This window comes from Anarhichas minor, unplaced genomic scaffold (assembly GCF_050575085.1).
Source record: "Anarhichas minor isolate MPS153535 unplaced genomic scaffold, ASM5057508v1 ptg000024l, whole genome shotgun sequence".
Taxonomy (NCBI): domain Eukaryota; kingdom Metazoa; phylum Chordata; class Actinopteri; order Perciformes; family Anarhichadidae; genus Anarhichas; species Anarhichas minor.
The window spans coordinates 13,107,445-13,130,187 of NW_027466470.1; the positions used below are offsets into that span (position 1 = coordinate 13,107,445).

At 44.4% G+C, this 22,743-nt stretch overlaps 2 protein-coding genes across 2 annotated transcripts in view; one reads left to right on the top strand and one right to left on the bottom strand.

The window, feature by feature from the left end:
- Positions 1-1,084: 1,084 nt before the first annotated feature.
- LOC142956034 (uncharacterized) lies at positions 1,085-11,753 on the top strand. The gene is made up of 11 exons (XM_076097330.1): positions 1,085-1,246; positions 2,897-2,984; positions 4,250-4,351; positions 5,221-5,286; positions 5,404-5,432; positions 5,540-5,677; positions 6,169-6,255; positions 7,865-7,939; positions 8,075-8,181; positions 9,666-10,249; positions 10,323-11,753. Exons 1-11 carry the CDS (start codon positions 1,088-1,090, stop codon positions 10,940-10,942), a joined length of 2,055 nt encoding a protein of 684 aa, XP_075953445.1. The 5' UTR covers positions 1,085-1,087; the 3' UTR covers positions 10,943-11,753.
- dnah9l (dynein, axonemal, heavy polypeptide 9 like) overlaps positions 11,550-22,743 on the bottom strand; it is a 31,711-nt gene continuing 20,517 nt past the window's right edge. Inside the window, exons 58-89 of the mRNA XM_076097574.1 lie at positions 22,592-22,651; positions 22,344-22,517; positions 22,085-22,231; positions 21,823-21,936; positions 21,379-21,522; positions 20,616-20,798; positions 20,454-20,459; positions 20,143-20,244; positions 19,513-19,647; positions 19,181-19,354; positions 18,347-18,479; positions 18,096-18,198; positions 17,901-18,023; positions 17,576-17,780; positions 17,084-17,248; positions 16,808-16,948; positions 16,522-16,692; positions 16,322-16,444; positions 16,027-16,220; positions 15,755-15,903; positions 15,504-15,631; positions 15,167-15,304; positions 14,953-15,042; positions 14,696-14,887; positions 14,472-14,591; positions 14,039-14,098; positions 13,601-13,783; positions 12,980-13,162; positions 12,675-12,790; positions 12,305-12,417; positions 12,044-12,184; positions 11,550-11,841 (exon numbers count right to left, since the gene is read on the bottom strand). Of these exons, the coding sequence (XP_075953689.1) occupies positions 11,594-11,841; positions 12,044-12,184; positions 12,305-12,417; positions 12,675-12,790; positions 12,980-13,162; positions 13,601-13,783; positions 14,039-14,098; positions 14,472-14,591; positions 14,696-14,887; positions 14,953-15,042; positions 15,167-15,304; positions 15,504-15,631; positions 15,755-15,903; positions 16,027-16,220; positions 16,322-16,444; positions 16,522-16,692; positions 16,808-16,948; positions 17,084-17,248; positions 17,576-17,780; positions 17,901-18,023; positions 18,096-18,198; positions 18,347-18,479; positions 19,181-19,354; positions 19,513-19,647; positions 20,143-20,244; positions 20,454-20,459; positions 20,616-20,798; positions 21,379-21,522; positions 21,823-21,936; positions 22,085-22,231; positions 22,344-22,517; positions 22,592-22,651 (4,458 nt within the window). The 3' untranslated portion in view covers positions 11,550-11,593. The remainder of the gene's footprint in view (positions 11,842-12,043; positions 12,185-12,304; positions 12,418-12,674; positions 12,791-12,979; positions 13,163-13,600; positions 13,784-14,038; positions 14,099-14,471; positions 14,592-14,695; positions 14,888-14,952; positions 15,043-15,166; positions 15,305-15,503; positions 15,632-15,754; positions 15,904-16,026; positions 16,221-16,321; positions 16,445-16,521; positions 16,693-16,807; positions 16,949-17,083; positions 17,249-17,575; positions 17,781-17,900; positions 18,024-18,095; positions 18,199-18,346; positions 18,480-19,180; positions 19,355-19,512; positions 19,648-20,142; positions 20,245-20,453; positions 20,460-20,615; positions 20,799-21,378; positions 21,523-21,822; positions 21,937-22,084; positions 22,232-22,343; positions 22,518-22,591; positions 22,652-22,743) is intronic.

Here is a 22,743-nt window from a genome sequence, read left to right on the forward strand (position 1 = left end):
ATACTCTATATGCTTCCCAGAGGAGGAACCCTTTTTCAATTTCCTTTAACAACACCCTAATGCAATAATTTCTACTACTAGACGAGACATTTTATTTTGTGTATCCAACAATTTAGTACTATGGGGTGTGATGATTCATTGCAGCTTCTAGGAGTCATGTTTTATTCATGCAATGACTCACTGTTCTGTCTCCTCTGGCACTTGATAGCTGTCACTGACTGAGAAGAGTCCTAACTTCCCATAGCTGTTCTCACCTTTCCCGACGCAGTGATGTCAGCACGGCTATCTTCCTTGATGATGTCACTGGGTCTCATTCCTGTCGGGCTGAGTAACACGATGTCCCCTGCCCGGGTTCTCTGGGGAGTGAGTGAGTGTGTGTGTGTGTGTGTGTGTGTGTGTGTGTGTTTGTTTTTAGATGCAGAGTGTTTCAACGATGGATTCAGATATTTGAGGCAGTCACCCTCGTTGCTAACTAATTTACTATGTCTGACACGCTATAGGCCAGAACTGTATATCTGTGTGTGTGTGTGTGTGTGTGTGTGTGTGTGTGTGTGTGTGAAGAGCTTTATATAGACACAGTTATCCAGGAAGAAGGAATGCCCTGGATGCCAGTGACCATATTTGAACAGTGTGTCGGCTGCAGGCAGACTGCACACTCCGACTGCAAACCGTAACTTACACACACACTTAATTAAACACTCACCTCTCCTTCATCCTCTCGCTCTGTGTGTGAGCTTTGTGTTGTAGTTACACTGGATCGCCACTATCAGGCAATGTAATACCTTCTCTATTCTATTGGTGACAGTGGGGCTCCGACTTCTCCTGACTCACAGGGAGCAAACGTCTCTCTCTCTTTCCAGCTCTTTCTCGTTTCTTCTCTCTGACAATCTGTTCTGCTGACTGACAACGTCCACTCTGACCCTGTGGAGGAAACGACCCCACTTCTCTTTAGTTCTTATCCTTCGCTCTCTCTCCGTGCTGATCCGTGACTTGTATACTTTTTGGGGTAGCGTTGGTGGTTGTGCGGGCACACTTTTGTGCTGTGTGTGTATATGTGTGTGTTTGCATGTGCGTGAGTCAGTATGCCATGTCGTCCCCTGGCTCGTCGTTTGTGCAGATAAAGCATGAGGACCTGCTCTTTTATGAGAACTGTGGAGGAGGCAGCTTTGGGAGCGTCTACAGAGCCCTCTGGATATCCCAGGACAAGGAAGTGGCTGTGAAGAAACTTCTAAAGATTGACAAAGAGGTAAGGAGGAGAGACACACACACACACACACATACACACACACACACACACACACACACACACACACACACACACACACTAGAACACACACTAGAACACACAGAGCAATCATACACTTATGACAGCGGAGACACACACAAATGTCATTTTAAGATCCAGAGTATTTAGAAGTGATGGACTCATCTGTGGCACATTAGTTTACACTCATTTTTCCAGATTCTCTTTGGACAGCCAAAGCCCCCTATTTCCCTCCCTCTTCTGTTGTCTGCTGTCGAACGTGTTTATCTTAAACATACCTCTCCCCGTCCCCCTCCTCCGTCCACTCTTTGTGGATGGAGCAGTTTTATTTATGCCAGCACTCCCTTGTTCCTCCCATTGTATTTTAGGACGAGGTGTGTGATCATCTGGGGCTTTATGCGCCGCAGTTAAGGCCGGGTGGTTCTCCATTAGTATGACCCGGATGGTAATCCAACAAAATTCCCTTCCATGTTATTTAGTTTGGGCTGATGGAGGCTCATGGCCCAGTGTCAGGAAACTGTTAGGAGTAAGCGTGAGCTGTGAGTTAATCGGGCATGGTGTTATTATTGTTGCAGAAGATTTAAACACGTAACGCATGCACATAAGTAAGGAACTCAAGTTGGGAACGTAAAATGCACTGTCACGCATGGGCCGACTGCATAAAACAGGGGGAACTAAATTTGATTTGTTGTTTGACTTATTTCACCCACACTCACTCATGCATAACAGTGTGTGTGTGTGTGTGTGTGTGTGTTTTCATATATAAATACAAATTGATGGATTATGGGAGAACTGCAGTTTAGTGGATCGTTTTGCTGCAATACTTCATGTGCAATAGAGCTGTTTGTGAACACTCACGTTAGAATCATATTTCAAGTCATCTTTGCACAAACATACTCACACAGTGGTGGAAGAAGTATTCACGTAGTTTACTCAAGTAAAAATAGCAACACCGCACTATGATTTTACTCTTATTATTATTTTGATTGCACTTATAAGACGTCTATTTATAAGATGTATTAGCAACAACATGTAGTTAAAGTACACATGCAGAATCATATTATATGATCAACTCTAGCTGTCAGATAAAGTATTAAGTTGCATAAAATAGAACTACTCAGGTAAAGTACAAGAACCTCAAACTTGTACATAAGTGCAGTACTTGAGTAAATGTGCAAATATATGCACACAAAGTGATGTACACGCTGATCATCTTACATGTAGGAATAAAAAATTGCTCTTTTGAAAAGAAAACTTTTTATTGAGAAAAATATTTCTGTGCATTTTTTTGTGTGATTTAATGTAATTGATGGTTAGGTATTATGTTGCTTGGCAACAGTTACATATTCCACCAGTGCAGAGGGTATGACCTGCTCGGTTTAATGGCATGTTTGTCACTGTGATGTGGAAGATCTTTGTTTGGAGACTCAACCTGTGTTATGAAAGAGGTTCAGACCTCAGCTCAGGCATCCGGGAGACACTGTCTGGAACAACGTTGGATAACAAGTCAGAAACTCTAACTGTTAGGTTTACAGTCTTCCAGGAATGATCTGCACATTATTGATGTATTACATATGTATGTGAAGTTGTTCATATCCCTCTATTTCTATTTCTTCTTGTCTCCTCGTCCAGGCGGAGATTCTTAGTGTCTTGAGTCATAAGAACATCATTCAGTTTTATGGAGCCGTGCTGGAATCTCCCAACTATGGCATTGTCACAGGTCAGACCCCGTGTGTGTGTGTGTGTGTGTGTGTGTGTGTGTGTGTGTGTGTGTGTGTGTGTGTGTGTGTGTGTGTGTGTGTGTGTGTGTGTGTGTGTGTGTGTGTGTGTGTGTGTGTGTGTGTGTGTGTGTGTGTGTGTGTGTGTGTGTGTGTGTGTGTGTGTGTGTGGGATTCATGTATCCTTTCAGAACACACAACCTAAACATGTGATTGCGGGAGTATTTTAATTGCAAAATTTAATTCAGATAAGAATTATCTTTTGAAGAAGTGCTCTATAAATGAACATGTGTGTAATTATCTTTGGGGTTACGGCCTCACAGATATAAGTAAGTAGGTGTTACGGTCAAGTCGAGGTCTGAGGTGAGGCAGGGAGTGGTTAGGGTCAGGGCAGATTGTCCTCTCATATAAAACTACACAAGTGTGTGTGTGTGTGTATATATACGTATATATATATATATATATATACGTATATATGTGTATATATACACGTATATTAGCTTTATTACTGTGTGTATTGGATCCTCAAGGCGCCACTTACGGACACGTTAGCACACGCTCCGATGGCCGTGTCTTTGTGTGTGTTTTGAAGTATCAGTGTTTACGCAGGTTTCCTGGCAGGACATTTGTAACTGAGACCAGCATGTTTGGATGTGGTTGTAATCCTGGATGGGGTCATATGGTTAAGATAAAGCACACCACTACAGTCCAGCAACAAGTCTAATAAAATCCAATGCTGACTAAAAATAAGAGTACAGTACGTAAAATTAAGATGGCGTTTGGTGCCAGTAAAATGCATTTTGCCAGACGTTTTAAAAAGACAGATTCGTCCATGTTCTACTCATCAGACTCCTTTCATTTGACATTATCCACTCTCTTCTACTCGTCTGTTTTTAATTGTCAGATTTAACAGGAAAATGAGGTTAAGAGTTCAAGAGATAATCTGGATTAGACAGTCAGGGTGTGAAGGTTGTGATCTTTTCCACTGATTTGAGTGAGCTCCGCTGTGCTGTGCTTAACTGTGTGTGATGTTTCTCAAACATTATAATACATTGATGTAAAGTGTCCAGTCACGTCGTTCGTAGCATCGCAGTCACTTCTATTAAAAATTCTGTCAGTTAGGTTACATAGTTTTTACACACATTGAGTGATATCTGCCGTAACTGCATTAAAAAAAGTGTATTTCTATTCTTTCAATAGACTGTGTTTTAATGCGTAGCCCTGTTCTCCTGTAATGACAATTGCTCCTGTGTGTGCGTTCTTGCAGAATATGCCAGTGCAGGATCTCTGTATGAGTATCTTTCCAGTGAACAGAGTGAGGAGATGGACATGGAGCAGGTCATGACATGGGCCATACAGATAGCCAAAGGTACACTTTTTTATTATTATTAATAATAATGATACATATCTCAGGGTTTAATCACTTAGCTTCTTAAATCAAGCAGAGGTAGGAGCACTCATGACCACCAGTGATCTGTTTATCGTCATACTCAAGTCATTATGTTAATGATGTTAAGAGTTAATAAAAAAGTTTACACAGCGTTTTATTTGCCTCTTAATACATGCGTTTTTAACAAGAACACGTTGCCCGTTGCAATTGCTACAACCTCAAAAGGCAAAATGAAAAAATCAACTAAAACTATAAATATACAGAACAGTAAAACATATTAATTTGGACATACTGTATATCTGTTGGAAATGCGATTTTTAAACACCTGGGGAAATAAAAGTTGGCAAATGACACCTTGCTGATTACTGAGGCAGTTAATGTGTGTGGTACAAACCAACAATAATCCCTCTCAATCAGCATTTATGACCCACTGGGTCTGTGTCTGCTCTCTGTCTGTATTTTCCTTTTAATTTGTCTATGTTTGGGCCGTTTCTGGGTGTAGCAACTAGTTTCGTCAGCACGCATCCAAGGAGAATCTATGAAAATAGCAGACATGGCGCAGAAAAAGACACAAATATAGCGAGGCTAAACACCAAGAAGGGACCACGGCTAGTTCCAGAACAAGAGTGAATTTGAGGTAGTCTTTCACCTGATGGCGAGCACCCTGCTAAGCGCAGCCAGGTGTCGTGCGTTGGTGTCATCGAGCCGGGGTGGAGGCCAACTTTGAAATCCTACTCTTTCTGCCTTTAAGTGCTGGAAGGAAATTCCACCAAAAACAATCAGAATAAACATTAAAAGGTTGTAGTTTTTTTTTTTTTGCCTGGTGTTGATGCTTGATTTCCTTACAGGGATGCATTACCTCCACGCAGAAGCTCCAGTCAAAGTCATTCACAGAGACCTCAAATCACGGAACGGTAACACTTTGAACACAATAACTCAATAACATCTAAAAATTAGTTCTCTTTGCCATTTGTCTGTTCGCTGTACTGTGTTACTATTTTATGCTTTGACTGGTTCCCTCTCGTTTACAGTGGTGATGACAGCAGACAGAGTGCTGAAGGTTTGTGTCTTGTGATGTCCAGACGACCACAAAAATAGCATTTTTCATTCAATTCAGGCACACGGGTATTTCTGCGTTTTCTTCACTGCACTCTGTTGTGATTTCAGATCTGTGACTTTGGGGCGTCTAAGTTCCTGTCTCATACCACACATATGACGGTGGTGGGCACTTTTCCTTGGATGGCTCCTGAAGTCATTCAGAGCCTGCCCGTCTCGGAGACATGTGACACCTACTCCTATGGCGTGGTGAGTATTGTGAGGCCAGGAATCAAACCGCAATCATTTTCTGGAACGAACCAATATAGTATTACTGACAGCTGGAATTAAATTAATTAAATTGCTCCGATTTGTTTTTGTCAGATTTTCTTTTATCGGACAGTTTCTGATTTTGAAAAATACCCTTTGCCGATTTCAAAAACTTTTATTGAAGCGATATTCTTGCATGGCTTTTTGTATTTAGATGAAATTTAACATCTAATGAGTCAGTGTTGAATTATGAAAAGATTTAGAAAAAAAAGTACCGAAAAGTACGGTTTGGTATTAGTGTTAGCTATCGTATCAGCACTAGTATGCATTTCAAATTATTCTCCGCTTTACTGTATTGGGTATTGTGGGTATTTCTATCAATACATCTTCACAACTATTTAGGAGAGTTGCATATAATAAAAGACTGCTACGAGCAACACATCAAAGAAATCATGTCTGAATGAACCAACACAGTCTTGTTCTGTGGCCAGGTGCTGTGGGAGTTGCTGACTCGTGAGGTTCCTTTCAAAGGTTTCGAAGGGCTGCAGGTTGCATGGCTGGTGGTGGAAAAACAAGAGGTAACCCCCACAAACACACACACACACACACACACACACACACACACACACACACGTGAGCACACCTTTCTGAACACACTGTCAGCATGTAGACCCATTCGAGTTTGAGAAGGCTGGAGGAACAATGCGATGCTCTCATGGTTTCCACTGCGAGCTGGTGAAGCTGAGGCTGGGTATTTTTAGGCCTGATGTCAGCTCTCTGCTCTTGTAAGGCCTGGATACACAGCAGTGGAGCTCGGCCAGACTCCCCCCTTTGCTAAAGCCTTTACGAGACAGAGAGAGAGAGAGAGAGAGAGACAAAGAGAGAAAGGTGGGGAAAGAGGAAAGACTGCAGTGATAGCAGGGTTAATTCAAGAGGTTTATGGGAGGTGGGGGATGATGGTTATAGAGTGTATGTGTTTCAGTTATTGACGTGCCTGAATCCCCCACAACAGACACACACACACACACACTGGGGGCCAACAAACAACTCTGAGAACATGATTCCTGCGTAGCTGTTGGCTAATCTCCAAATACTCTCCCTAAATAACTCTCTTTCCCTTTCCCAGTCTCCCTCTGATTTTCCCCTCCACTGCTATGCCTCTCCTCCTGACCCTCTTACGTGCCCTCTCTCCACTTAGAGTCAGTTTTCTCTGGGGATTAATCCTGAAATATCACTGTTTCCATTCACTGTAGTATGGAGCTGTCTGCTGGGTTCAGTCAGACCTTTGGTGATGCCAGGGGATCTTCAACGCAGGGGACATTATCTCCGTGGAATGTCGTGGTTTAGTGGTGTTACTGCAGTTCACATGTTATAGAAAGATATACATGGAGCCACACACTTTCAAAAGGCCCCATTTTACCTCATAAACCGATTGAGTGTGCATTGAACAGATGTTTAGATTAAGAACTTTTTCTCTCTGAGCTCTTCTCTCTGGTTTGAGGTGGGTGGGACTTGGAAAAGGTGATGTCCCATGTAATGTACTTCTGATAACCAATCAGGATTCAGCAATATTTGGTTTAAAATGAGGTGGCATCGGTGGGACGGTTTCCTTGTGTCTTATTAAATGTCTTGACAACTATTAGAGGGATTGCCATGATTACAATCATAGTCCTCAAAGGATGAATGCCATTGACTTTGATGATCTCCTGATTTTTACTCTAGTGCCATCATCACCAGGTCGAAATATTAATTTGCAGAATACCTTTTGTTCATGACTAAATACCTGCCAAACTGATGACATTAGTCTTAGCTGTACTTTCTGTTTCCTACAAATTAGCAAATGTTAGCATGGTAACACGCAGGTGAACAGGGTAAACATTATACCTGCTAAACATCAGCATACTAGCATTTGTCACTGTGAGCATGTTAGCATGCTGACGTTAGCATTTAGCTCAAAGCTCCCCTGTGCTTCACAGAATTGACAACGTGTCTGCAGACTCTTAAATGTTGCTTATTTAGTCATGAATATGTAATGTTTGGAGGAAAAAACTTTAGATTTGAAGACAAGTTTTCAGAGGCTTTAAATGGTTGTTAGTAGGTTTAAGTATTTTAAAAACAAGGTGGTACTATGTGACTTTTCTTTTTTGCAAATAAAAAGCTACTTCTTGTATGCGTTTGTGTATCTAGAGGCTGACTATCCCCACCAGCTGTCCAGGAAGTTTTGCAGAGCTGATGAGGAAATGTTGGCAAGCAGATCCAAAGGTAAGCAAAATGAACCATGGTTACAGTGGTTAATCTCCTAAAAAATGTCTCTTGTGCCTCATAAAATTGTTAAAGACATTAAAATAAGGTGTGTCAGCTGGTTATTTTATCCTGTGTGCATGCATGGGCCTACAGGAGCGTCCGCAGTTCAAACAGGTGCTGGTAAACCTGGAGACCATGGGCAACGACAGCAGGCTACCGGACCAGTGTAACTCCTTCCTACATAACAAGGACCAGTGGAGGTATGCACGCACACACACACACACACACACACACACGCACACACACACACAGAGAGACAGGCTGTAGGTGGAGGGGTAGGCCAGCTTGGTCCAAGTATCGGGGACGTTATCAATCTTGTAGACATCCCAAAAAAACCCCACAGTGCATCTGCACTGCGTCTGAGAATGAGGCGGGTCATTTTCAAAGCGTATAAAGTAAAGTCTTGTTCAGAATGACAAATGCAGTCTGTGATTTACTGTACTCCAAATAAAAGTCCAAATGCATGCAGACAGAAATTCAACAGAGTCACACACGTGCATACATACTCTGTGGACTCTAAAGCTCAGGAGAGAAGTTGAATGTGTGACCCTGTGGTCTACTTCGGTCTATAATAAGCTCTCTGGAAAGTGTCCATGGAAGAGATTCCTCTGCTCCTCCACTTTGCCCTTGCGCCACCACGGGGAGAAAGACAGGGGAGTGGGGGGGGAGGGTGGGCAAAAGGTAGAGGAGAAATCAAGTATGAGCTGGAGAAAAGAAGAAGTTCAGAGAGCTATTGGGTGTGAAATCTAAAAGACGGAACAAGGGACAGAAACAGCGGGTGGCAGGAAGCGAGAGAGGTCAACGACAGGGGTGAGACAGGGGGGAGAGAGAGAGAGAGGGAGGTGGAGGAAGGAGCAGAAGAGACAAGGTGCGAGATTCTGTGCATTTTTAACATGAATACAGCGAGGCAATCAATTCTGAGGGAAGTTTTGGGTACGGGTGGAAACAGTCGGACAAGGAAAGGGGGATGCGAAGAGGAGGAGGGGGGGGAGGAAGAGTGAGGGAGTTGAAGGGGCGGGATGAATGAATAGGGAGGTATGGAAGGAACACAGGAGGAGGTATGGCTGTGCGTCATATCTGTCTATATTTAGTTGCTGTGAGTTGATTGTGTTTGTGAATGCAGTTTCATGGACAGTCACTCACTACTCACAGTGACCTCTTGTGGTAACTCACAGTACTGCAGCTACATATTTGACTTTCTTTTGTGTTCTTCTGCAGGAAGTCAAGTAAACTCAACATGTTATGTCATGTGGTCTGCTATAGGACACTAGAATACACTCATTTAAAATAGGTTTATCCTTCCAATGTTTGCCAGTGTATCAGAGGGGCAGCTTTGCTTTCAGTTATAATTGGCAACGTTGATCCAGTTTCATAGTACATAGACATTTTTTAGCGTATTTTATGCTGTATACTATTTGTATTTGGTACCGTTTGGAATTACATAGGGTAACCTGTGTTGCAGTTGCAGAACACTACAGTATCCACAAGAGTACAAGTAAAGCACATTGGTCAATTCGTGATCTTGAGAGCCGTAACTTGTAAAAGAGTAGCGTTTTTGAACAATTTCGCACGTGCTACTGAAATATTTATCCGATTCTTTTCCCCTGTTAACTTGCTGTTAAAACAAATCCACGTCTGCATGTACAAAGTCCCAATAGATGACGTATATTCTGTCATACTCCAGGTGTGAAATTGAGTCGACCTTGGAGCGCCTTCGGAAGCTGGAGAGGGAGTTGTACTCTAAAGAGAAGGAGCTGGAGGAGAGGGAGACGAGGCTCAGACTGTGGGAGGAGAGGCTGATGGAGCGGTCCAACATGTCTCCCAGTCCGACCTCCCTACTCATGGAGCGCTCAAACATCTCACCAGTAAGTGGAAGTAGATTTTTGTTTTTTTTCAGCTGTCTGAAGCAGATTTACATTTACTCAAATACCTTTTTTTTTTATGATCTTGGCCCTCCTCTTCTTCGCTTCTCCCCAACTTTATCAGTTCTTCACACCAATGTCCATCGGTTCCTCCGGCTCCTTCTTCCGCTCTCATTCTCAAGACTCCAACAGTGCAGGAGTCAGCAGTGCTGGCGTCAGCTGTCTCCTCCGCACCCTCAGCAACGGAGACACGGAGAGGGGGAGCAGTGCGGTGCTGGAGAGGGGGATGGGCTCGCTCGACAGCGGGAGGCTGCATGCCGTGCTCCGAGGGTTGCATGGGCGGTTGGGAGAGGAGGACGGGGAAGAGGAAGGAACCCTAGAGGAAAAGGGCTGGGGGCAGAGGGAAAGGGATGACACCGGGAGCATCGAGGGAGGAGGAAGGGTGCAGGTGACACTCAGGAGTTTCCCAGGTGGTGTAGTTGAGAGGGAGGAGAGGACTTGGGAGGAGGGGGACCGGGAGAAAGGAGGGATGCAGAGGAGCAGAGTGACCACCATAGTCCGAGGGTATTCGGGTGGGTTTGGAGAGGCAGAAGGGGAGAAGGAGAAGGAGGGAGGATGGGAGATAGAAAAGCTGGGGGACCGGCTAGATGAGAAAGGGAAGGAGGGAGACATAGAGGGAGGGAGGCTCCCGACCATCTTCAAGGGTCTCCATGGGAGTATGGGGGGCTTGGGGGACATGCTGTCCTTAGACATGGATGAGATGGGGGAGATGGAGAGACTAGGTGACATGGACATGAACATGAACATGAACATGGGCGACCTGGGAGTGATGAAGGTCAGGAGTGAGCTTGGGGTCAGGGGTCGCAGGAGTGACATGGGAGTCGTGCTCCAGGGAGTCAGAGGGGACCGCAGCGAGGCCATCAGCCAAAAGATTAGAGGTGAAGTAGGAGTCATCGGTCGCTCGGGGGTGCAGGTGAGCATGCGGGCCTCGTCCAATCAGAACTCTGTGAAGAGCTGCAGCGTGCGACACGGAACCAAGATCAACATGGCCACTGCAGCCATGGACATGATGGAGCTAGATTGGTCCGACAGTGACTAGCACACACACACATGCACAGAAAACACACATACAGAGGCCAAACTAGAGCAATTTTGACTTGTTAGCACATACAGTGTCTGAGCTACAGTATGTGCATTAGAATCTCCAGTTTGAAAAGAGCTGGTTTACACACATTTCTTTTGTTAATTATTTTTTATTGAATGGATGAATTCTATACCCATGTGTACTGTGAAGTAGGAAGGAGCGAAAAGACAAGAAGTTGTCTTGTCATGTTGTCAGAATGACTTCACCTGTGTAATTTAATGTGTTATTAAAACTGCTGCATAACATACTGTAGGAGGTACAAGTGTTACAAAATAACACACTTGAATGCCGCTCTAATGAGGCAGCACTGTCTGTTTTTTTTTTTTTTTCCTTCTACTTAAAAAGTATTTTGTAGTTTAGATTTGATTTGTTCAAAACAAGCTTTGACTTTATCGGTTCTAACTGTGATCTAGTGTGTGTATTTTCGGCATTTCTTTCTGTATATTTTATCATTTTTCAATAAAAAGAGAAGAAACTCAACCTTCCAGTCTATGTGCATAAGTTTTCGAAACCCCGAATACCACATGTGATAACATGGTACACACCGACCTTGCCCAGTAAAACAACATCCCTCTCAACTTGAATCTTGACCCCCTCAACTCCCTCTCACACACTGAGCAGCAGAGCCACTCCTGCCAGCACCCATTTGGCAGGCCTCTCCCTTGTTTTGAGGCTGAAAGTCCAAACATATGTGGGTCCTCTGATCTTGGTCTTGTAGAGCGGACACTCGTAGATATTCCTGGTCTCCTGGCGGTCATTGGGCACAGCTCGGACTGAGATGACGGGCATGGTCGGGGTCAGTTCCTTGAGACGGGCTTCAGCAATCACCCCAGCCTGAGTGTCCCACCTTGCACCTGTGAGAGGAGGACACAAGTGATGAGGACAGGACAAATGTTAAAAACTAGGGAATTTAAAGATTACAGAAAGGGCAAATTAAGCTTTCACTCAAAATGTCCAAAGATAGGTATGTATGTTGCTCAAGGATCAGTAACAGAGAAAATATCCCTCCATGTTGCCCCTTCAATAGAGAGGAAATGAAAGGTGGTGTTTGTCTACCTTCCATGTAAAGTCCATAGACGTATGCACCCTCCCTGGCAGGTTGATTGAACTCTTCCTTAAACTTCTTGGTTACATCCACCGTCAGGTTTACTTTATCCAGGGGCCACTCGTTCTTACGCGCCAGAGACTGCATCACCGCTGGAAAGCCGGAACAATACAAAAAAAAGAAAAAAAGAAAGGCGAGTAGAGAAAAGGATGATGGGAGAGTTATGAATATATTTTAGTCACGCCGAGGTAGCGCTCTTATCTGTGTGTTACCGGTGAGGAAGGACTGTGGGTTGAAAAGTCCAGACAGCCAGACCACACTAGGCGGAGACAAGTCCTGAGTCCAGCTGTCCAGCTCTTTACAACGCTGCAACACATCATTATACCTGACACACACACACGCACACAAACAGATTTCAGAGTAATGTCAGTGTTCTGGAAACTGAAAAAATCCAGCTACTGCGGATGGATTGTATCTATATGTAATGTATAGCAGAACAGTGTCTCAAACAGCTTGATTATGTAATTTTTCACGATTCTGAAATGTATCACCACATTTTTAAAAGCTCCTATTCAAACACAGTGACAGAGACACACACACACACACACACACACACACACACACACACACACACACACACACCATATAGCTAGGCTGTAGGTGGAGGGGTAGGCCAGCTTGGTCCAAGTATCGGGGACGTTGTCAAAGAACAGGGCCGATTGGAGCTTCTCCATCTCAGAGGAGATGGCCAGTTCCCCCTTTGAATACACACATTGAAGATAAGACACTAGTGCAATACTGTAGCAAACAGCCGTGGGACCCTTTTTACACTCCAGTGTGTGGCAGCTGTTCAGATGAAGGAAATCAGCAGGATGGGTTTGTGCGTCAGACCAAGAGGGCTACACTTTACGCAAACATAGAAACACACACAAAGGTACAAAGCATACCTTGAGTCCCAGGTCAAGCTCCTTGAGCGAGCGCCGTATCTCGGAGACGAGTGTGTTCATGCGCTCACACTCCTGGAAGCAGACCAGAATGTAAGGGGACCGTTCAGCTGTCTTAGAGGTGATGTCGGACATGTTGTACTCCTCTGGCAGCTTCTCCAGCACCTCATCTAAAATGGTTTTCACCTGAGGGAGCGGGGTTACTGGATTAAGTGATGTGGTTCTCTCCACCTTGTTTTTTGCAAAAACACGAAAAGTGCCGCCATTGTGAGAGGTTTTTTGACAGAGCACAGTCACTTTAGCGTGACGCTCCTTCAACAGATCATCAGATGTAAGTCATGTGATTGCCTCCCTTTGGTTGTTTATAGTGTAAAGGCACGGCCACACCCGTTTTGTTTGTTAAATGCCCCGATGAAGACCTGCAGTGGTTGAAACAAAGTGGCTCCTCTAATGATTTAGCTATGGGAATAAAGGCTTTTAATTAGTTCCTTCCTCTTGGTTCTAAGATTTTGGAGCGCCTGGATTGCCTTCCTGTTTATCTTTAAGTGTTGTGTTTGCATGGATTAGAAGTTCAGGTACATGTTCAGACAGTTGATGGCGCATTGGACATGTAGGCGTAGCTACCTTCTCCTCCAGGGTCTGGGAGACTCCCTCCCCCATCACGGCATCAGGAGACTGCAGCTCCAGCAGAGTGTGGAAAAGGTTATCCGACGTCACTGTCAAGAACTCAATTTCTGCGTTGGGGTGCAACCCATAATGCACTGGGCTCTCGTGGGGCAGCATCTCATCTATGAAATCATGGTAGCCCTGGACATGTAGAAAAATAAATGGTGAATGCCATCTATTATTGTCATTTGTTCATAAGAAACGCCAATATAAGTTAGTCAGTTGGTACTTTTTTACCATTTTTTATTAATTCACTTTTTAAGTGTTTTACAGTCAGACATATTTAGTGGATGGACTCTCCTTGTGTACACTTCTGTTGAGACCAGTCAAATGTTCAACTGTAGGGACAGCTGACGGTAAAAGTGAAACTGTGTCAAGCTATCCATCTCCAGTTACCTGGTAGTCCAGATTGGAGGGGACAACAAACCCAGGAGCCAAAGAAAGCTTCCGGTCAAACTGTGAAAAAAACAACAGAGAGAAGGATTTCAGCTTGAGATCTCTATCAGAGTCCAAAATGTTTAATTGTCCAAACCCAGGTAGCCAAAATGTCTAGGTCCAACGGTGGCCTAAATGTGGCATGTCTGCTTGCCAGACACTCTTTAGCTTGCATGTGCAATATCTGGTCCAATGAATTTGCCAAATTGCAGCTAAATGGAGCTGATATTGAGCCCAAAAAATCGTCTTTTGTTTGCACTCCAAAAACACAGCTAAATTTGGCACATTTCTCCTTTGGTCTCCTTGTGCTAGAACACAGCTGAGCATGCCGACACTCAACCGCAGTCAGCCAGACATTCACTTTGTCTTTTCTCTCTCAAACAAAAGTACAAACCTGGTTGGGCTGCATATATTCTTCCAGGTATGTTCTGCAGAGCCGTCTGTCCCAGTCATCAGTGATGTGTCCTCCATACATGATCTCCCCAAACAGATACCTCAGGTCCTCCCATGGCACCTTCATCATCATAATCATTATGGAAATCACTGCTATACAATCATCATCACTTATCATCCTCATCGTGCTGTCGCACTCACACGCATCAACACAGCACACCCCACCTGTGCATTAGCCTCCAGGTAGTTATAGAGGACGTTAACTGATATGGTCAGGTCTCCAGTGTTGAAGGGATACTTTCTGTTCCAACCCTGGGATCCAAACTTCCTCCTCTCTGCCACACAGGCGTGGAAGTAACACAGAGAGAAGAGGATGGTCTTAAACTCCTGCTCACGGCTGCACTGGTCCAGGATGTCCTAGGAAGAGACCAATGAGTTAATAAATAAACAAACAAGCACTACAAGCACCACCAGACACTCACCTGGTCAAAGTTGTCCAGAGCAGCATGTAAATTGGCATGCATGCCCGTCGGAGGTTCATTGGTGATCTTGATAGCGTTTTCCAGGATACCCTGAGGAAAACATATAGCATCTGTATTTAATGCCACGACTGTAGCGTCTACGTCAAAGATACCTGGGTGCCTGCATTCATTCTATGTATTATATGACTTTACGGCATGCACACTGCATCTCTACCTGTGGGATAGTGTGTTCCTGGGGTGTCGGCGCCGGCTCAGCGCTCATGAACACCCTGTAGTCCGGATTACTGCCCTCGCAGCAGCGCTCCAGGAGCTTCTCAAGTGAACCCAGCCAGCGAGCAACCAGGTGGATGTTCTACAGGGAGGTGAATGAAAACACATCAAGTTTAGTACAGTGACAGTGTGAACTTTGAAGCATGGATTATTTAGAGCTTCAGTCAGTAATTATTATTAAAGAGGGAGCATGATTCAGTCACATGATTCTTTCCTAAGAAAAAACATTATTTCTATCTATCCAAATATTGCGTATGAACTCATCTCTCTTTCAGTCGGACCTGCAAAATAACCCAGTGACCCTCCTTGGCAGCCATCTCCATGGCAACCTCAGCCACAGCTTCCTGGCCCTGGCCCAAGGACACGTTGTGAAGCTTCCCAAGGTCGATAGTGAAACCCAGCTTCCTCCCTGGGAACAGGAATGTGTTGATGTAGATTAAAACCTCCCACTGCGAAAAATCTTCATGTGATTATACTCCCACTGAAATCCATCCATCCATCTATCTAAGTGAGTCCACTCTGTTTACAGTACCCAGTGACTCCACATCCTTAAGTGGGTCCACTCCAGGGGACAGGATGAAGAACACGGGTGAGGCTGGACCACTTTCTCTGAAAGACTTAGCAAATTCAGTCTTTCGGCCCTCTGTATACTTCACGCCAAGTTTCTCCTCCACAAAGTTCCTACAGTATGCCAATAGGGAAGAGCAGAAATAGTCTGGGTTTGTGGAAAATTTATATTAAAGTTGATAATCCAAAAGGAAAAAAAACAAACGTAACATAAGAGGAGAAACAAATGTTCCTCACCTAATAGCATAGGTCATTCGATCAGGTCTCAGGGCTCTCATCATGATGAGTTTCTGCAGGGAGCTTTTCCCTTTCCACTCCTGAGGAAACTTCTCTTTCTCGGGACACTCAGACTCCACCATCTTCTTCCAGCGCTTAGGAGAACCTTCAATGTCCCGATCCAGACCACGAAACTCATCAGCGAAGCTCATCACCTGGGCAACAGCAAGGCACAGCAAGGTTGTGTTGGCACAAAATCATTTCCAAATTTGAGCCGGCGAAGAAATCCTGTGTGGATGTGCGTGTGCGTGTGCACCTTGATGGCGCTCCACGCCGAGTTGGAAAGAAAGTCGAGGGGGCTGACGTAGTGGTGGTCAATGTTAAAACGCAGCAGGAAGTCTAGCTCTCGCACATCTATCTCTTGACTCATCAGGAGCAACTAAAAGAGAACGAACACAGTCAGGGATGAAACACGCACACTCTCTCTCTCTGACGCTGACGCAGACACATACACACCTGGAAGGCTAGCTGTGCAGTAAAGGTGAGCTTGTCTCCTTCAAATAGACCCCTGCTGATGTAGTTGAAGGTGGAGTAGGTAACACAGTCTATGAGCGTGTTTACTCTGCTCTTCACATCCTCACAAGCCTCCGCCATCGCCACCGCCTTGTGAAAAACCACGTTAAAGGCCTGAGAACAAGAGGGAGAAAGTTTATTGCATAGTTGGCTATGCTCATTGCATAAATTCATCAACAACATGAATGTCGGCTTCTTAATAATTCAGTTTCTCAGTTGAGAGCCAGACCTTGAGGCTGAACTGGTACATGGGGTTGATCTTGTTGAGGTCGTTCATGATAAAGTAGAGCAGCGAAGCTCTGACAGCAACGGGACGATAGAGTTCTCTGGCTTCGTTTATCTTCACCTCATTGACTTTAGCTTCCAGGACCTGAGAATGAGGGATGGAGGGAGAAGACAGGAGAAGAAGAGATGGATCGTAGGGAGAAATAAATTATAAAGATGCAAAACAAGTGAACTTACTTGTGAGGCTGTAACAACTAAGCACACACATTCATCCCGTTACCTTCATCTCGATCTCGGCAGCAGTGTGCTTGGTGGTCTCAAGCTTCTCCACCAGCACGTTGTCACCCAGGAAGTTACTCTCTGCAGCAGACAGCCTGGACAGCAGCTCGTCCTCCAGGAGCTTCAGCTCAATCTTGAACATGTTCTGCTGTTTGGTCAGTTCACTCTGCAGGGAGTTTACACAGACAGGTCGGGTCATTTGGGAGAATCGCTGACTCTTCATAGCAGTCTTCCCATTTATATGCTAAACAGATGTATCAATAACAGCAAAAACATTAACAGTACTGTAGGATGTGTTTTAATTTTGTAATAAAAACTCATTGAAGCGGTAAAGTTATCGAATCTTAAAATACTTTGGGCCCCCACTACTATCATAATACAATATATTGTAATGGGAAAACAGATTAACTGTGGATCATAATGTTTTAGAGGACCAACCCCAATTTGCATTATCACAAAGGGAAAGAGGATCCTAATAACTAACTGACCCTACCTTAAACTGCTCGAGGTCGGGTCTTTCCTGATTCACCACCTGGGCCAGCAGCTGGTCCTCTAGACCGTCCCTGGTCACAGTAAAATTGATGAGCGTGGTCTGGGCTTGAATCTCTGGCTTGTAGTGAGGATTGGCCAACTTGGTGTGGAGGATCAGTCTGAAGCCTGGGTGGAAGAAACACTCCTTGTCCCCAACTTTTATACAACTGTGAGAGAGCACAGGGAGGAAGTGTAAAGCACGAGAGGAGAGTGGAGAAAACTGAGAGGAACAAATGCTCCTATGTTTTGTGTGTGTACGGTACACATGCTCACGTGTGTGTCCATACCTTCCCTTCTTGATGGTGTGTCGTCCCAGCAGAGGGTCAATAACAGGGTCAATGCTCTCCTCTAGGTTCTCTATGAGGACGGTGTCCCCTGCCACCACAGCCTGCTCTATCACATCTACATAGCTGGAACAACATTTAAACAATGAGAAAAAATGAAACGTACACAAATAGTGTCTGTTCTCCCAAAACACTCACCCTCTCTGCCCGAGACTGACAACCTTGAGGCCGCTGCCATGGCGACTCTTGATCCACTTGATGCCTTGCAGCTGAGGGTCAATGAGGAGAGGCCAGCGCTCACCTGAAGCGACACACACGTAATCCACACATCGACAATACTGAGCAAACCTAGCACTGCGCGGTTTTATTGTCTGTGAGATAGGGACCATCATCACTACGGTGATGTGATATAGCGTTATAGTATATGTATATTTACTGCCGCTACTCACAGTTTGTGAGGATGGTCGCATTCTGAGTTGACATTTTGTCTCCTGGTAAGCCCTCATTGTTCCACTGGGCCACCATCACATCATCAGTCAGCATCAACACTGGATCTAAGCCTTCTGTCATGGGAATGGGCATCTGATGGAGAAATGAGAATGCTCAGAAGAGATGTGATCATGGGAATAAGCGGCATGGTGGTGCAGTGGTTAGCACTGTCACCACACATCATCCCCGGTCTGGGATGGGCCTTTGCCTAGCTCGCACAGGTCTTCTGTAGGGGGACTTTAATTCCCTGACCTGCCCGACCCTTTAAGCAGAAGGAGTAGGTTCCCCTTTAAAATCTATTTGCATGTGATTTTTCCTGCTGTAATGTTAGTCAATTCCAAAGCAAGTAATGTTTACTTGTTTATCAGCTTCGCTAACAATATTTATGTTTTGATTATGCCTCTTGAGAGGCCACATTTGATTAATATCTTTTGTCAAAGTGCAATTGACTACCAATTGGCTCCACATGAGGGGGGATTGATGCCACCTGTTTTTAAGTGGCACTAATGCGAGCGATCCTCCCTGATTGGCCTCAGTCAGCAGGTGACAGGGTATAAAAGGCCACGGAGGACACAGAAAACTTCCTGGATAACTTGGTACAGCATGTAACATCATTACAGTGAACCCTGAGGCCCTGATCAGACACAGTGTGTTTTAGCAGCCTGGGGCGGCTTTCTGTAATTCTTTTCGATGAGAGTGAAGGGGGCGAAGCCTCAAGTACAACATCATGTATATGTATATGTATAAAGATAGCCTCATAACTTAGGAAATATTTATTCATTGTAAGATTGTACCTTCTGGCCGCGCAGGAAGGGCATCCAGAGGTTGTCCTGCAGCTCTCTCCGGTACTTCTTGGAGAAGGAGCCGGCGTACGAGATGAAGGCCGCGGTTAGGAGGACGTCCCCGCTGAGAGTTTCCTCCTGCTCATGGTACTGAGCCACTGAGTGGGCCCAGCGTACATTCTCACTCTGACAAACAGCATACATGCAGTGAGACCCTACACAAGAAGCACCCCTTATTCCCAAAATATTTAGTATCCAAAATACTGCACTAAAACTAAATATTTTAATTCAGTTTAAAGAAACACAAATCAAACTAAACTCCCATTGGTCGTTGCTGTGCCTACCTCCAGTCCTTTCACCAGCCGGTTGGCTAGCTCTATTGTCTTGTTGGTGCGGTTGACCTCCTGCTGAAAGCGCAGTTTCTCTGATGTGGCTTTCTCAAAGGCTGATGTCAGAGTTTCCAGGTTACTGTCCAGCTCCTAAGGAAGAAAGAAATATGACTCGTGGCCCTGGATGTCCCTTAATCAAATATTTCTAACGCTGTGTGCAAGCTGTAAATTACCTGACAATTTAACAAAAATAGTTGTGTGAAACCAGACATTAACCTCTCTAGAATGTGCTTAGGAAGGTTCGCTATTACTGCTAGTTCAACAAGATAATAAAACATGTCCATGAGCAATCATAATTATAGAGACGTTGCTGCAGGAGAAGGGAGAGTGTTAGACTTTAAACGTCACTGCCACCAGTAGTAAAAACATGAAGAGCCAGTAGGACCTTTGATAAAGCTGCAGCCCCTTCGTAGCAGACACGTCAGTAAAATGATGGCGCTGGACATTTTTGCAAGAAGCAAACAAACAATTCTTGCTTGAAAGTAAATATGACAATCTGCAATCTATATTACTGCTACATATCTACTATATTTAAATATATGTAAAGACAGAAGACACTAAGAGAAAGTGTATAAACAGACGTACTGCGAGTTTCTTCCTGATGACCTCTAGCTTCTCAGCAGCCTCAGCCAGATCAGCGTTGGCCTGAGACAAGCACATCCTCTTCATCTCTACCTCACATAATACCTGTGGACAAAACAAACACACACAGACCACTTTGACCCATTGCATTTTGAGATATATTGCAATCAGTAAAATACCATGTAAGTTGTAAGACATGCAGACAAAACTATAACCATAAAACCACTTCATCTATATGATACAATATCATGCACACACTGTTAACTTGATATTCTGATATACAAACACCACAAAGCGGAGAATTCTGTACTTACAAAAATCTACCCAGGGCAGCAATAGTTGGGGAAAGAGAAACATCAAATGATCAAACAACAGGAACAAAGTACTGTACAATGAAAAACATCACACACACACACACACACACACACCGGTTTAGATCGTATGACATTAAATATGACAGCTGGCCATGTGTGTACCTCGTGGAAGCGTATGATGTTGATCACCCAGGCACAGAGCCCCGCGGCAGCCGAGGATTTCTGTCGCACAAACTCGGGGTTGAACTCGGGGTCACTGAGGTGGTCGTCTCTCACACACCTCACCGTGGCCTCGGGGATGTGCTCTTTGTCAAAGTTCACCAGAGCCTGCAGGAAGTCGTCCACCTGCATGTGCAGATGTGTGTGTGTGTGTGTGTGTGTGTGTGTGTGTGTGTGTGTGTGTGTGTGTGGATTACATAAAATGGTGTCATCTCCATATATAATACTTTTTTACAGGCTTTTTGGATTCTAAATCATGAGCTGGAATTAAGAAGTGAAATAAAATAAAAATACACAGTTTGGCATCTGTCTAATGTAATACAGTGTATATAAAACTGAAAAGGGGGTTTTAGCAAAGTGCCTTACTGAGATGAAATATCTCTTTTACAAGAGGCCAAGTTAGCAGCAGCACATAGAATATAAAACATAGATGTTGTAAAACATTCAGTATAACACAGCCTTTTAGCAAAATAGATGACATATTAAATCAGTCATCTAGGATCAACAAGACAGTCCATACATCATCACAAGAAATATGAAAACAGATAAAGGACGAGGAATAAAACGGCAATAAATCATTTCAAATGTGACACAGTGTTATTTCAGCAGTAAGGGGAATATTTATTTGTGATGGAATTTATGGCTCTGTGGTTGCCAGCCATTAATCTAAAAAAACACCATACAAGACGTGGCTTTAAAATATCACCTTGCTCATGACCATCTTGGAAGCCTTCCAGCTGCGATCTTTGGGGATTCGGCCTTGGGGAGACAAGAGCACCAGAACAGCTGCTGAGACGCTGGTGACAATAGCTGGAGGGTTGGGGAACGTCCTCAGCTCTGTTAGGTTCAACTGGAGGAGAACACACACACACACACACACACACACACACACACACACAAACACTTGGATGGAGCCAACCTTGCAACACAATTTTTGTTTGTATATTTGCATCGCTAGCAAACGGTTCATATAAAATTAATTGAATGAAAGCTCCTCAAAAAGGCAACTCATTTGCATAAATAATAATAATTCCTACAGTTTGAATTGGGCCTTCGCGGCCCGACGTTGTCGGTGCTGGGGCCCTAATAAATCAGCTGTGGTGACAGGATTCAGGTCTCTGTATATTTTATATGTACACAAGTGATTTACTCTGTTTAGTGTATTGAGTGCTGTATTGGCTGCCTGTAGGGCCGGTTCAGCCTTGGCCAGGTCGTCCTCAGTCTCCCGCTGCTGTTTTGTCACTTTAGCTTGGATCGCTGCCACCTGAAGAAACAAAGCGAAGACACGAAAAAGTGGGAAGTCTTTACTGTGAACGGATTGTTGCAAGTTTGACTGATTTCTGTCCTTCAGCCCATGTACTGTATTCTATTTTTACTTTTGCACAAGAAGACACGCACGCACACATTCTTACCCTTTGCTCCTCTGCATCCGCCACAGCTCTCTCTTGGTTGAGTCTGTCTGTCTGTTGTCCTATTTTAGCTATGAGAGCCTCTATGTCTGTGTTCCTCTGCCACAGCTCCACCTCCTGCAGCGCTAGCTTGGCTTTCAGATCCTCTACCTTGAGCAAGACAGACAGGAATAGAAAGGGATTTAAAAAAACAACAACATGAAAATGGCAGGACAGATTGGGAGAATATATGGAGACGGACAAAGTAGATGTATTGCCCGACCTGTGATGCAGTCGTCAGCAGTTTTTGTAGGCCGTTCTCTAAGCGCTCCATCTTCTGGGTCAGCTCTGTGCGTTTTTTCGCCAGCAGGTTGCCATACAGCTTCATAAACTCCAGGAAACTCTTTGGGGTGGTGTAGTTGAAGTGTTTCTCGTTCTGTTGGTACTTGACACTCACCTGTACGACCGAGAGATGATGTCAGAGTAGGTGTCAGGAGTGGTCATCACCCATGGTGCTTTGCAACAACTCACCTCATTGACACAGGTGTGAGCGTAGGAGATGAACTCACTGATAGATGCCCGCACATTTGGCTGCATAGGATAAACACGCACAGGCATTTGGGGAATTATTACACAGGCAGTTTAAAGAAAGTGACTATAAATGCAAGGTGAATGAGGTGACA